The 15,021-nt window shown below is 52.8% G+C and overlaps 1 protein-coding gene across 1 annotated transcript in view; it reads left to right on the forward strand.

The window, feature by feature from the left end:
- The window catches only part of Ttc22 (tetratricopeptide repeat domain 22), a 19,261-nt gene extending 5,705 nt beyond the window's left edge, over positions 1-13,556 (forward strand). Inside the window, exons 2-7 of the mRNA XM_005353503.2 lie at positions 7,554-7,609; positions 7,729-7,844; positions 9,106-9,224; positions 9,865-10,026; positions 11,754-11,906; positions 12,264-13,556. Coding sequence (XP_005353560.1) covers positions 7,554-7,609; positions 7,729-7,844; positions 9,106-9,224; positions 9,865-10,026; positions 11,754-11,906; positions 12,264-12,800 — 1,143 coding nt within the window. The 3' untranslated portion in view covers positions 12,801-13,556. The remainder of the gene's footprint in view (positions 1-7,553; positions 7,610-7,728; positions 7,845-9,105; positions 9,225-9,864; positions 10,027-11,753; positions 11,907-12,263) is intronic.
- The last annotated feature ends 1,465 nt before the right edge of the window (positions 13,557-15,021 follow it).

Consider the following 15,021-nt stretch of genomic DNA (forward strand, 5'->3'; position numbering starts at 1 on the left):
TTTTTATTTTCGAGACAGGGTTTTTCCGTAGCTTTTGGTTCCTGTCCTGGAACTCACTCTGTAGACCAGGCTGACCTCGAACTCACAAACTCACAGAGATCTGCCTGCCTCTGCCTCCCAAGTGCTGGGATTAAAGGCTTGCGCCACCATCGCCCAGCGCTCCCCCCTCCTTCTAGAGGGCAGATCAATAGGCCCAGCTGTGCTGAGCTTTTGTGAGCAGGCCAGCAGAACTCCCAAAGATGGTGGCAGTTTTGCTTGGTGGGTGGTCCTGTCCAACACACGCCTGCTAATATACTTGCAGATCCACTTCTGAACACACATGAACACTCTTCATACCTACACGAGTAAGTGCTCACACATGTGCGTGCTCCTGCCCCTCCCCACCCCTCACAGCTGCCTGGGTGCGACCCATCCACAACGGGAGCCTGTGGGCTGTCTGAGCTCAGAACTGCACTTTCATTAGCGTTTTTTGTCTAACTCAGACTTCACAGAGCCACTGCCAGTTAGGCATTGTGTTTCCCCTCGCCTGCAGGGCACAGCAGGCTCCAGAGGGGAAGCTACCTTCCAGGAGGACCCCATGCACTCACATCATTTGGATTTCATCATCAGGGATGCTGGAGGGCAGGGAAGTGATGCCTCAGGCCAGCATTCCATTTCCATGCCTAACAGGGTTGAAAGGGGACCCTAGTCAGCAAACCCAGAGTCCCTGTGTGCACATTGGGTACACACACCTCCACGGTTCTGGAAGCTCAGATTCTGTTCAGGATGGGTGAAGCCAGATGAAGCCGACAGAAGGAGGCTGCCAGGCCATGGGCTAATGAGCTGGGCACTGAGCATGCCTGTGTTTTTCTACATCATCTCACGTGATCTCATAGAAATGCTGGCAATGCCACGCTGTTCTACAGATGAGCAAACAGAGGCTCAGAGAGGTGCAGCCTTGCCCAAGGGTATACACAGCCGTGAGTGACAGGCAGGGACCAAAGTCGGGTGCTTTTGTTCAGGGTACAGCATTCCTGCCTCAGCCTTGTGGTGTCCTGGGAGCCACTCACATTTGCTCCTCATTGCTTCTGGGAATGCCGCTGCCTTCTCCCCACTAACTGGTAACCTTGAGGGCTGCAGTCTGTGAGACCTCAGAGGGCAGGCGTTTTTAGTATCATCTTGTTCAATTATGCCTGACAGAAGAAATCCTGTCCACAGGGCTCTGCACAGTGGGGAATTGAGGAGAGTGAGGCTCTCTGTTCTTACCTGAGGGCAAAAGACTCCCTCAGACCCACAGCCACTACAGATCCTGAGTCTGAATTAGATCTGCAGCAAACAGAGACGTGGCTCCTCAAGGTGCAGTCAGTGTAGGGACCGCACGAAACAAAGATGACCCACAGGGCCTGCGGGTATGACAGACTAAGAGACAGCAGGGAGCTGCTGTTGATCTGCTCAGAGCATGAAGTCCAGGTGAAATGCTTCAGGGGACCCAAGATGCTGACAGACACTGAGTCATGGCACTCAATTCCCAATGCCCTCCACCAGCCCATTCACTACCCCACCACAAGCTTCTTAGCCGGGCAGGATGTTCAGAGACACAGAGGCGGGCTCAGTGACCAGGATCCCTCGGTAGAGGAAGGGACCTCAGACTTTTGTGATTCCACAGACTCAATGAGGCAAGTCAAGGGGAACACTAGTCCCCACAGCAGCATGGGGAGGAACCTCTCTCTGTCCTGTCCAATGTGCTCTGCCGCTGTCTGTCACCACTAAAGACATCCCACTTGTGCTAGACGGACTCGTTCTCAGGCAGGTCTGACACCAGCGATTGTTTCTGCAGTATCCGCCTTTACAAGGCCAGGGATTCAGGATGCTGTTGAAAGACTGGTTTTGGAGGGAGGCAGATCAGAACTGAATCCTGGTCCTTCTACCCGGCAGTGTGGCAGAGCTGTGGCTCTTTGGCTGTCTTCCAATCAGTCCAAGGAAGACGTAATACCTAACTTCCAGAGCTCCTCTGAGAATCCGGTGCCACCATGCCCCGCAAGCCCAGTGACCTGGGAGAAACCTTCTTCCTTTCCATTAGTCCCCTCCCAGGAGGGTATTAGTCATCCCAGGGCCTCCCTGGAATGTAAAGAGCAGCTGCCAGGGCAAAGTTCACCCTGCCAGGTAAATACTCGCTGAGAGCCTAGTTGATAACCCAGTCTAGTCTGTAGTCTGTAGTTCTGCGAACTGAGGGTTTAATGAAAGGAGAATTGAAATCCTTTAAAGTCACTTCCAATGTCCCTGTCTCTGCGGCACCACCCAGGGACACGCTTGAGTCCTCACAAACCTGCCCTGTGTGTGACACTGCATCTCATCCCACTACTTCTGCCAGGTCACCTGCCTTAGGCTCTTATCCCACAAGCCACAGAAGCAAGCTCGTCAGGCATCCCCGAGGAGGAGAGTTCTGATCTTTCGGCCCATTGGAAAGGGACACACCTCTCAGCCCATTTCACTCCACCCTCTGTAGGGAGTCCAGCCAGCGGCTTTCAAACTCAGACCCTCAGAGAGGATACAGAGCCTCCTGGGCCATACCTCTAGAGCCACAGAGGGGTGAATCAAGAATTTCACACCCAGACTGAGGCAGGAGGATTGCCACAAGTCTGAAACCAACCTAGACTATATTATGAAAGGCTTGCCTCAAAATAAAAAAAAATAAAAAAAAAACCAAAACCCTAACCAGGTTGGCCTCGAACTCACGGAAATCTCACCGCTCTATCACAGCTGTCTCTCCTACAACCTCCCTAACAAGGAACTCTTGAGGAGTCAAATGGGCCAGCACATGGTCTGCTCTGCACAGCAGAATTTATTTGCTATCACATTGTGTGACATAACAAACAGCTAAGTCTGGATGTGGTGATGCACCCCTGGATTCCTAGCAAGAGATGGAGGCAAGGTGATGTCAAGCTCTAGGCGAACCCAGGACATGCAGTAAGACGCTCCCTCATTAAACAGGGGTGTAGGGGTGTGTGGGGTGGGCAGAATGCAAGGAGCGTCCGTAAGTCTGTCCAGGCTTTCACGTCGGTCATGTGACGTCGAGGGCAGCATCTTGCCTCAGTTTTCCCATCTGTACTAAGATGGTAATGATTCTCACTTTCCCTTCCATGCGGACAGTCAGAAGCCCTAAGTAAGCTGTGAGACCGTGCTTTGCAAGTGCTAACCACGGTTTAAACCCTGGCTCTTTGCGGTTAGATAGTGTGGAAAGAATGTGAACTTAAGACAGAGGTGGCTTTCGGCCTGCTTTCCCCATCTGGGGTGGGGGGCAGAAAATGAGAAGAGGAGCAGGCTGATGCTTACTTAGGGAACCCCTCAGGGTCTATCCCCACACCTGCGGCTATTCCCAGGGTGACTGCAAACTCAGGCTGGGCCTCATGCAGCTCCTTCATGAGAATCTATCTGCCCCAGAATGAGGGCCAGCCTGACACCTCGGTTCTGATGCTGACTGGCCCCTCTCGTGGGGTGTCCCAGGCAGAGCCCAGACCAGGCGGTCCCAGAGGTGTCCCAGGCAGAGCCCAGACCAGGCGGTCCCAGAGACTCCTTCCATGTGGCTCTCAGCCTTTGCCTCCTCCCAGGCTGCCTAAACCCTCAGCCTCTGGAAGCTGGGAACCCTGGAGCTGTGCCCTGGCCTGCCACTGAGGCTCCTCAGCAGGAGAGAGGCAAGTACCCCCTCCTTTCAGCAGGAGCCACAGCAGCCACAGGCCTGTTTAATTTAATGCACTGTGGCTTGCCAGGTTGCCCCTGGTAACAGCTTCAGCTGCTGCTCCCAAAACAACCAGGACTTTTAAAGGGACAGGCTATTTTCCTGCTGGCATTGCACTGCAGAGGTAACAACATCCAGGAGATTCTCCTGGCTGACAGCAACCCAGCAGCACTCTGAGGCCCCCACTCCATGTCTGCTGACCCCGCCCGTAACCCAGAAGCCCGCCTTCGGCATCACTCACAAGTGAGATTCGTCACTTGTCTCACTCAGATAGCTGCAGTTCTGAAAATCAGTTTAGTCTCCAAATTTGGAGGGTCAGGGAGAGAGAAGAGTAGAAGAGCATAGGCCTAGGCGCTGCTCCTGCAGTTCAGGGACAGTGTCATATGGCTTCCATTGTGAAATTCTTAATAAGCAGGTTCTGAATCCGAGGGTGTTGACAGTGAGCAGAGTGGCAGGGGTCTGCTCATAGACCTTGATGTTAACACTTGTGGAGTTTGGGTAAATCACCCCACCTCTCAGGTCTCAGGGTCCCCAGATACATAACACAGCCTTGTGGGAAAGGCTGGGGGTTAGGACCGTGGAGGAATGAGCTTAACTCCCAGCCCTGCCATTCACTGGCCTTGTGGTTTGGGCAAATAAGGCAATGTCTTTGGACCTGAGTGCCGATGGAAGGAGTGCCTACACACAGGAAGAGCCCTGCCCAAAGGCAGTGGGTCAGGCGGGTGTAGTGTACATACCTATAATGTAAGCACATGGAATCACACGTTTGGAGCTATCCTGGGCTACACAGCAAGTCCAGGACAGCTTAGGCTACATAATGAGATGCTGTCTCAAACAAAAAACAAAACAAAATGGATGGCACATCTAATACCGGAGTGCTATGGAAACAAGACAGATGTCTGCAGCCCTAGAGACGGGAATAAGGTGCAGAGGGGTCTTCAGGTTTCAGGCCTTGAAGCCCTAGGGCCATTTGGGGCACTGAAGCAGATTACAGTCTACAGTAGACAAAGCAGCCCCCAGCCCATACCAGAAGAGACAGATTCCTGTTTGCCCCTGGGTGTGCCCCTGCGGCACACAGCACAACCCTCCTCTGCAGATAAGGATGCAGCCCCCTAGGCTCTCATCCCTAGGGCTGCCCAGTTGGGCCACTCAGGCCCCTGTGGCTCCCAGCCTCTGCTCTGCTCATTCCAACCCAGAAGCCACTCTGCCAGCTCTTGTATTGGCCCCTCCCATTCCTTATCAGAAACACGGAAGAAAGCATGGGGCCTCTTCCCTCCATGACTTGTGTTAGACAATCACAAAGCAGGCCTGTGACCAGACCAGAGGTCTGAGGTCACTCCAACAAGCAGCCAGGCATCCCAAGGCACCACGGGTTGCTCATGCACAAGTGTTTGACCAGGGCATCCCATAAAAGGTGCCCCATAAATCTGAGCCCTCCCTCCCTTCCAAGCACCAGTGTAAGGACAACAGACAGGTAATCTATCATCCTATCCCCACTTTGTGCTTTGGAAATGTTCCCCATTTCTCAAGGATGCCCCAGAACCCTTGGGGCCTGCGCCTCTAGCCCCCACAGTGCTTTTCGCAGCAGCCCTGGTGTACGTAGCCCCTCCTAGAAACAGTTTAACCCCCTGAAGTGTCATGAGCAGCAAAGCACATGCGGGCACTTGACATCCCCAGCTCTAGCCCCTGCTCTGGCTCCCCACCACCTTACAAATGGGCTCCAAATTCTAAGCCTGGAACTTTGACCCTTCACAATGTTCCCCCGGGCTCCTCGACACTTTGGGTTAGGGATTCCAGCCCTGGTCACATGCAGACCCCATTTCTGCTCTTCTACCATCTCCGAACCTCTCTCTGCCCATGATGGCCAGGCCTCCGGGAATAGTATTTCTTGCTATATCCCTCTGGTGGTGCCCTCTCTCCTGGAGGACCCTGTTCTAGTGCCACTTCTTCAGAAAGCCTTGGGGGACCCTGGTCTGGGGAGGACATCTCCTCAGGACTCGCACAGCCCCTTCATCCCTTCCATTCTAATTGTGCCTTTACACCTGGCTTTGCTGCCAGGCCAAAACCTTCAAGATGGGACCACCTTCCCTCTCCTGTCTTCACTGCCCAGCCTTGGACCACTCACCATTCACCGACTCCGGCTCCCTCCTCCTCACTTCACAATGTTCTTTACCTTCCAGGTTACATACATACATATGTATACACACACACACACACACACACACACACACACACTTTACCCAAGATCCCGTTCACTGGCTGTGACTCCCTCCACCTCACGCACACACACAGTGTTCTTTGCCCTCCAGGTTACTCATTCCCTCACGTTCCTGAGAAGCTGCTCAAGCCACCCCACTCAACACACACACACACACACACACAACAGGTACTCTGGTCCCTGTCTCTCCCTCTGAAGTGCCACAACCTAGTCAAGACTCAGCTTGGAAATACATCCTCTAACTGGGCAGTAGTGATGCATACCTTTAATCCTAGCATTTGGATCTCTGAGCTCTGAGTTTGAGGCTACCCTGGTCTACAGAGAGAGTTCCAGGGCAGCCAGGGCTACACAGAGAAAGCCTGTCTCAAAAAAAAAAGAAAAAGAAAAAGAAAAAAAGAAAAAAGAAAAAGAAAAGAAAGAAAGAAGGAAAGAAAGAGAGAGAGAGAGAGAGAGAAAGAAAGAAAGAAAGAAAGAAAGAAAGAAAGAAAGAAAGAAAGAAAAGAAAGAACCTCCTCTGGCTGGGAATGGCGTCATCCTGCTGTAGATGGTCTGCCATCACTCTCAGGGCTTTGGTCAGACTTTGCCCCTCCTCCAGGGTTTGATATTGGTGACAGGAATCAGGAACATGGGCTATGTAGCTAAACCAACACCAGTTCCCTAGCGCTGCCTTCTCCAGCCGGGCTATCCTGGGCAAGTCACGTCCCTCTCTGCACCTCAGTGTATTTACCTGTAGAGGAACTAATATCCAGGTCCTAGGTTTGCTGTGAGCTCAGGTATCAGGCATGAGAACCTTGGCACACACACCAGGCCTCTCCATACCCAGGTCTGTTTCCCTAGCCGGTTTATAAGCCTAGGAATGTCAGGGTTAAACCGTCACTGGAGGCCACATCCCCGCAGCACCTCAGAGGCTCTCAGGAAGGCTGGCTGATGTGAACGTGGCTGGAGGGGTAGGAGTGTAGGGAATGAGGTGAGTGAGAGCCGGAGCTGAGAAGGCAGGAGAGGTGGGCAGGGAGATGACTGAGGGGGAGGGGCCAGAGGCAGAGGCAGAGCCGATATGCACTGGGGACTTTATTGGTTTTCATTAAAATTCCTTCCCAAGGCAGGAGGAGCTACTCCCGTAAATAGCAGCATAAATATTTTATCGGGTGCCCGAGTCAGTCTAAATGCACAGCAGGGTTGGCGAGAATAATAATGGGAAAATATTCAGGGAGGCCGGGTGAGCTGAGCTCGGTGGACTCACTTAACATCCCCAGAGAGGTGGAAGTGGGAAGCGGGAGGGGAAGGAAGAAAGGAGAACACAGCTGAGCAGAGCTGGGGCTGGGGACCAGAGACTGGGTAGAGTTAGCTGGGGAAGGAGGAGAACAGGATCCATACTTGCTCGTGAGGGCTGCTTCACTGGGGACTCAGGTGGCTCATCTCAAAAGCCCTTTGATCAGAGAAGGAAAGCAGTTTGCCTACGGCTGCCCAAACAGGCACCGACATCAAAGCTGTTGATGGCCGAAGGCATCCCCACTGTATCTGTTGCCTCTTCGAGTTCAGGTTCTAGCATGGGTGCTTGTAAGCACTAGCCTGAGTGTCTCCATAACCACCATATACAGCATGTCATTCTCTGCTTCCTAGATCCCAATAGAAGAGAAAAGGAGCTGGTACTTCACCATGGCAACGCTCTTCATCAGGTCAGGCCTGGGACTGGAGATGGGTTGGGGATGGTGGAAGAGGCGTGGCTTGTGGAATAGAGGTGGATGGGTGCCATGGCAGCTCTCTGGGGTCGGCCACAACCCTTTCCTGTCCACAGGTTGGATGGCATCTTGCTAGAGATGGGCACTGAGGAGCAGAAAAGGCTGCCAGCTTTCAACCGCACCCTGGCCTTGCTCCGGCAAGTCCTCAAGTCCTCAGACTCCCGACACCAAGGTGGGAACTCCGGGTGGGGTTGAAGCGCCTCTGTCCTGCTGTCCTGCCCCTGTCAGTAATTCTGTCTGACTCCATCCCTGTCTCTTTTCGCCTCACCCTGGCTCACCTCACAAACCTGTGTTTACCCAAGGAAGCCCAGGCTCCTTAGCATAGCAGACTCAGGTGGGATGCCAAAACCTGTGGTCCTTTCTATGAAACATCATAGAAAGGGCTTGGATCAGTGGTAAAACAATTTACCCACGTGGAAACAGGCAAAAAGAGTTGACTGAGGTATGCTTCAAAGAAATAGCAGGGAAATCACTGCTTCTTCAGGGAAGAGAGAGTAGCTACTGAGAGGGAGTTTCTTTTTTATTTTTTAAATTTATTTATTTATTATGTATACAACATTCTGCCTCGGTGTATGCCCGCACGCCAGAGCAGGGCGCCAGATCTCAGTACAGATGGTTGTGAGCCACCATGTGGTTGCTGGGAATTGAACTCAGGACCTCTGGAAGAGCAGCCAGTGCTCTTAACCTCTGAGCCATCTCTCCAGCCCGAGGGAGTTTCTTTTATAGCCGTTGAAGGCGGGGGTACTTGGCATTGTTTCCTGCGCCATTTGTGTGGGGAACCATATCTGGGTGGAGAGGCTCCACCCCGTGCCATCTTGTTTAGTAGGAACTTTGGCAGTAAGTTGTTTTCCTGGAGATTGGTCATTTGTCCAAGGAGCCTTGGGGTCAGGTTCCAAAGGTTGTGGCCAGGCTGTAAAAGCATAGGAATTTTGCTTTTATTTGGGGCCTTCTGTTTCCCTGCTCAGAAACCTGCGGTAGCCTAGAGTGCCAAAACAGCGTGTTAGATGGTAAGACCACCACCAGACACAAGCGGACAGTGACACAGACCCATGTGTCTCCACCACCTTCCACCCCCGCCTATGGTTAGGGAAGAAGGCTGTGTAGGACACAGGTGAGTCACTTGTTCTAAAGGCCAAGCAGCAATCACAGGGACTGCACCCCCCAGGAAGCCAGAAGGGCTATGTCCCTGAAATGGCTTCTCCTGTGTGACATGTTTAGACACAGAGTAAGCCCCAGCCATGGCCTGCCATACCCTCAGGAGTCCGATAACCTCCTCTGCCTTTCGTCTTCTCTGTCTCCGGTCACGCTGTGGTCCTTTTCTTCATCTTTATGGGGACAGTGCCTACAGAGGAGGAGTTGGCCCCCATCCCCGCTTATGCTCACCCTGCCTCCACTGCTCCCTAGAGACCCCACCCTCTCTTGCCCTCACCCAGCTTTGGCCTGGTGCTATGTCGGCATGCTGCTGGAGAGGAAGGACACCTTCTTCACCACCCCCATGGGTGTCCATGAATGCGGATACTCAGGGACGGAGCCCCTGGACTGCTTTGGCAAGGTATGTCTATGTCCTGGATACATCCACTTCACAAACTTGGGCTCCCCCAGAGCCCTCTGCTTCTCTGGGCTAACCCTGCCGTGTGGCCCACCCAGAAAGGACCCTACTCCAGCCCTCCATCTCCATCCTTCCTTCACGCCTGCTCTGCTCTGCCCAAGGTCAACAGGGTTCCCACCTGAAAAGATCCACACCCATCCCTCCAGCCTTGAAATGGGCCCTGGAACAGTTCTTCCCCCAGCTGTGTTTCCTTTCCCTCCCAGGGGTTTAATAGAGGGGATAGATTTACTGGGGTCTCCTTCCTGGGTCTGCCCTCAGGCTCTGAGACAAGTCAGAGAATCACTAGTAACAATCAGCAATCAATACCAACATTGGCAGGGAGACTCTGGCCCAGCTAGAAGCCCCATAAGTATGAGGAGGTTGAGGATGACTCTGGCCTACGTCTTATCAGCCACATAACAGGAGAGGAAAAGCTTAAGAATGTGCCAGTGAGCTGGACTCCAGGGAATTTGGGGCTGGTAGGTTTGCCCCAAAGTGGTTACTGTATGACTAAGCCATGAGGATGCTGGCCATGGGTAGGTAGGATCTGTGAATGTGGTGGCTCAGCTTCATGCTTCATTCCCCCCCCTTCCTCCCTCCATAGGCCATTGAGATCGCCAAGGACCATCCTCCCATCCTGAATCGCCTGGCCAAAATCTTCCACTTCCTAGGAAAGCAGGATATGGCCATAGGAACCTGCAATATGGCCCTGGATGTGCTTAGAGACCCACAGAGCAACTGGCAGGCATACAGCACCAGGGCCAAGGTGAGACAGCCCCGCCTCATCCTACCATCGGGAATAAGAGGCCAAAGGGCAAGGGGGCCAGAGCCTTGGAATCTTCATGGCAGAGAGCTTAGGAATCGTCTAGACACCCGAAATGCCTGCCTTTTGAGCCAAGAGTTAAGCTTGGTGCTGTGTGTAAACACGGAAGCAAACATATCCCAGGAGTCCGTTCGTGACTGAGTGATCGCTATATTAGGTCCATCTTTAGCGACTTCACTGTCTGTCGGGAGACTGGGCTGCACCACATCCTCAGGGCTCCCAGTCACACGCTGAGGTGAGAGTTGCCTCCCTCGATTCTCCTTGCTGGACCCTGCTCTACCTCTGAACCCCTCAGAACACAGCTGCTTGAGGCCACACCTACAGCTCTGAACTCATTTTTCTTCAAGTTAATAAGTCCCCACCACCACCACCACACACCCCTCATCGGCTCTACTACCTTTTCATTGTGCTTCCAATCCGGTCTCCAGGGCTGCAGCAAGTAAACAGAAAACTTCTGCCCTGTAGTTGATGCAGTTGCTACTGATAATAAGGATACTCACTGTAAAGCCAGAAGGTGGCGCTACAAAAATCTTCCAAGCTGTGCTCTGTTTACTCACCCCGAGAATCCCCGGAAAAGTGGGGCATGTGCCAGTCTACGGATGGGGCATGGCACAGAGTGGCATTCCTCAGGGTTCTGCCTTCACTTTGCTAGAATGACAGCCGTAGCTCCTCCATCTGCTCCCTGTGGCTCTAGAGGTCACACTCACTACTCAAATGACCAGAACAAAAAGGAACATGGACAGAAGGGAACGCACAGGGCAAGGACGGAAGCCAGGACCTGGCTATGATAGCTTTGTCCAACTCCTGTTCTGACGCCTTTCTTCCATCCTGTTGGCCTGGGTCTCCACCTAGAATGCCCACTTGGTAGATATCCGGCTGACTTCCTCCCTTCCTGCAGGCCTGACAAAGCTTCAGCTTTTTTCTAATGGCCTCTCATTGAAAATATCAACCTACTTGCCAGTATTTTCTGTCCTTCCCTGCTTTACTTTTTCTTCTTTTGTTGTTTGTTTATGTGCTTGTTTATTTGAGACAGGGCTTCTCTGGCTGTCCTGAAACTCACTCTGGAGACTAGTCTGGCCTCGAACTCAGAGATCCTCCTGCCTCTGCCTTCCAAGTGCTGGCATCAAAGGCATGCACCCCCACCGCCCGGCTACTTTTCCTTTTTAACACCCAAGACACTGTTTACTCTTTGTCCTGTTGATTGCTTCTCCTTACTGACATAGAAGCTCACACTTTGTCATTTTGTTTTCCACTGTGTCCTCAGTACCTGACACATAGTTTTGGGAATTGCCAACTTTTCAATCTAGAAAATGGAGTTCAGATGTTATAACACTTCCTCCAGGTTATATGGCAGATTGTGGGGGCAGTCAATACATGTTTGCTGGAAGAATAGATGGATGGAGGGATGGATGGATGAATGAATGTTCTTACATCATCCTGCTCCTCATTGTGTAAGCAGGGAGGCAGGCCCAGAATGGGGAGTGGTTACCCCAGCTGGCACAGAACTAAGACCCAGGGCTCCTGGGTCCCAGTCTGGGGTGGCAGGCTTTCTGCAGTCACACAGGATGCCCCTGGTTGCTGCCAAGAAGCAACCTGGCTTTTTCGTGAGATCAGAAAGGAGGCAGATGTCTTGTGCAGAGGGTTTCCCCTGAGTTGCCCCTCTCCTGCAGGTTCGAATCAGAGCCTATGTCCACGACCTGGAACGGGCCAAGGTGGGGCTCGGGGGCATGCCAGACAGGAACCATCTGGCCTGTGCCAAAGCTGACCTTGAGGAAGTGATCAAGGTGCACCCAGGCCTCAGGACCTACCTAGACATCGGCCAGGTAAGAGACAAGCGCTGCCTGGACCCTGAGGACAGAGAGGAATACGTGGTGTGGGCCCTGCTCGCTCCTCCTCCAACTGTCCCGTGGATTGGATGCAATAATGTGTGTAGATGTTTAGAAGCCTTCCTCGTCCCACCCTCTCCCCTCAGCAGTCAGTACAGGCCATGATGTGCTCAGGGAAGGGCTATCAAAGGTGACCACATCATAATTGCATGGAGGCGGGGCTTAAGGCTAGGTGTGGAGGTGCTGGGACTAGAACCCTGGTACAGGGTTTTCCAGGGGGCTGGAGAAATGGTGGGAACTGATTAGGGGGGGTTGGGTTTGAAGGAGGAAGGCTAAGAGGCCACCCCTACCCAGGTTTACTACTACATGGGCGTGGATGCCATGAGGGAGCTGCTGGCTGTGGATGAAGCCGCGCTCAACCAGGCGCTGGTCTTCCTGGCGAAGGCTGGCGAGTTGGAGCTGGGAGCCACGCTACCGGAGCTGCAGCTGCTGCGCGGCAAATGCTTGCGAGTCCAAGGCGAGGATGCCAACGCTGCGGCCTGCTTCAAGCGTGCAGTGGAACTGGACGACACGGGATCCAGCCACACCGAGAGCTTCGGCTGCCTGCTCGAGGCGCTACTGGCTCAGTGGAGCCAGGCACAGCTGAGCGACGGCGAGGTGGGCTGCGAGGTGGACATCTGGTTGTGCCATGCCAGGAGCAAGTACCCAGCAGCACGCCTGCGCCAGGAGCTGCAGCGTGTGTGGCGCGGCCACACAGATGAGGTCCTGGGCCTGGCTGGTGCCTTGGTAGCCCAGGGACGGCCGGCACTAGTACGGCTGCTCTTTGAGACCATGGAACACGAGGGTGAGGACGCTGGAGGACTGTGCAAAAATCGAGCATCCTCCTCCTAAATCAGGTGCTGGTGCCCTGATGAGGTCGGATCCCAAAGAGGCCCCACGTGGATGACTGAGTTTAGTCATGGCACTCAAGACAGGCCACCTGGAAGGGTGAGCAGAGCCAGATGTTTTCTGTGTTGGGTTATAGTTTAGTCGAAGGCTTGCCTAGCAAGCATTGAGGCCCTGGGTTCGTTTCCTACACCTGAGGGGTGGGGGGAATCAAAGCAGATTTTCTCCCCTATAGAAATTGTGAATGGGTATTTTGAAACGTTTTATAAATTTGAAATACCCATAGGGCAGGAAAGGGGCGCTTGCAGGAAATTCTGCAGAACAAGGAGTCTGGGAGCAGGCACGAGAGGCCAATGGAAAACTGCTGCTTGAAGAAAAGAATTTTACAAACATGCAGAGAAAATAGGATAGTTCAACTCTGACAGAAAAGATAGCTGTCTCCAATGTGACTTTCTATCCCAGATGTCTGAGTGACTGTCATTGGAGTCTCAAGGGCCACACTGAACGTTTAGCTGAGTAGTCTCAAGTTCTCAGCCAGAAAAGTCTAGCTAAAACAGACCAAGGTAGCACTGTGCGTGGGTGCCTGCAGGGTTCCTCTTGACTTAAGCCCAGGCTTTCAGAACCAGTTCCTACCTCGCCATCAGCGTCCAGCAAGCCTTTGCTTTGGTCAGCCTTCCTGGAAGGCATCCCGAAGTCCCTGAAATAAAACTCATCAGAAACACCCTCACTCACCTTCCCTGTCCTCTCTGTACCCCTGCTCCTGTCCTGTTTAGTTTTCTGTTGTTTATTGTTTTATGATAACCTCGAGGACTTTTCTGAAAACCTCACTGGCACATTGTATGGGCAGTCAGCAAACACCTATTCTAATTCCCTCTGGGTTCTCTGCACACCAACCAAACGTCACATAGGTCAAGAACCCCATTGCCTGGGCTGCCCGCTATGTGCTACACATAGATCAAGTGACTCCTGACTTCATGGATGACACAGACACGGACAAGGTCCCAGACAGATGAAGAGTCATCACAGAGGCAGATCACCCCACTCCCTGACACCTCCCAGCTGGAGGCTGTGGCATCTTTGGTCAGAGTTAGGCTCTCCTGGTGCTCTTTGGGCCTGTTCTCTTTCGTCCCCATCTCTGCTCCTCACTCTAGGACCTCTGTGCCCTTCCTTATCTTGTTTCCTCTCTGGCTTTCCCCAGCCATTACTGTCTATCAAGTGCTCAGCTCAGAGGCGACCCCCACCACCCTGGAAGTTCTTTGCCTCCTCTCACCTCTCATGAACCTCACCTTTCTCAACATGAAGGGTTTATTGGAACTGTCTCCTGCAGTATGACATTCATGGATGTTGTGACCAGGACTGTAGCCCAGGGACTCTTGAGGTCTGGAGTTCAGCCAGAGCCGTGGCCATTGTACCTCCTGCTCAGCTTTATGCCAACTCCCCAATTCCATGAGTGGGAAACTGAAGCCCAGAGACTGGTCCAAGGTCAAGCTCAAAACTACTACCCCTTTCATAGTCCTTTCAGGGATGCCGTTTACTTCTGTCAAGTCCACGGGAACCTCAGTTCTCCCATTTCCTGTCTCATCAAATACATGGCAAGCACAGGCCAAACTCCAGAACAGATTGGGGGCCAGAAGCAACCCTGTCTTTGCCTTGCCTTCAGAGAGGTAGCAGTCTAGAACATGCTCAGCAATTAGGAAAACACCTTATGAACCACCACCCTCAGGACTTAAGGAGAGTTACAAAGCTACTAGAGACCTATGGAAGTGTTTGAAAGGCACCCCGCCCCCAGCTGTCCTCAGCTAGCCTGAGTGGCCCTTCTGTAGCGTAGTGAAGAATGTGCTGTCCCAGGACCTGAATCTTGGCTGTTCCTCTTCAACAAGCCATTGTCAGGTCAGACCTGAAAGTTCCTTGCTCTGCCCCCTGAGTGTCTGAGAGGACAACTGTCACACAAATGAAGCCACAGGAGCCTCAGTCCTTGCACTGCCTGCCTTCTCTTCTCCTGGATCTCACAGCTGCTAGGCAGCTGGGAACATCTGTTTAAGAGGTATGAGCGAGGGATGTGAAAGACTATAAAAATGAACAGGATTCCTCAGTTACAGCTTTCAAAGACCCTTAGTTCTCACCTGCTCCTGCCTCCCACCTCCTGATTGCCCAGTGGGAGTGTCTAGAAACCGTTGCATACAGCAGACAGGCAGATTGCTACATCACAAAGGAATTAATTGATAGT

The sequence above is a fragment of the Microtus ochrogaster genome, chromosome 10 (genome assembly GCF_000317375.1).
Source record: "Microtus ochrogaster isolate Prairie Vole_2 chromosome 10, MicOch1.0, whole genome shotgun sequence".
In the NCBI taxonomy this organism is placed as follows: Eukaryota; Metazoa; Chordata; class Mammalia; order Rodentia; family Cricetidae; genus Microtus; species Microtus ochrogaster.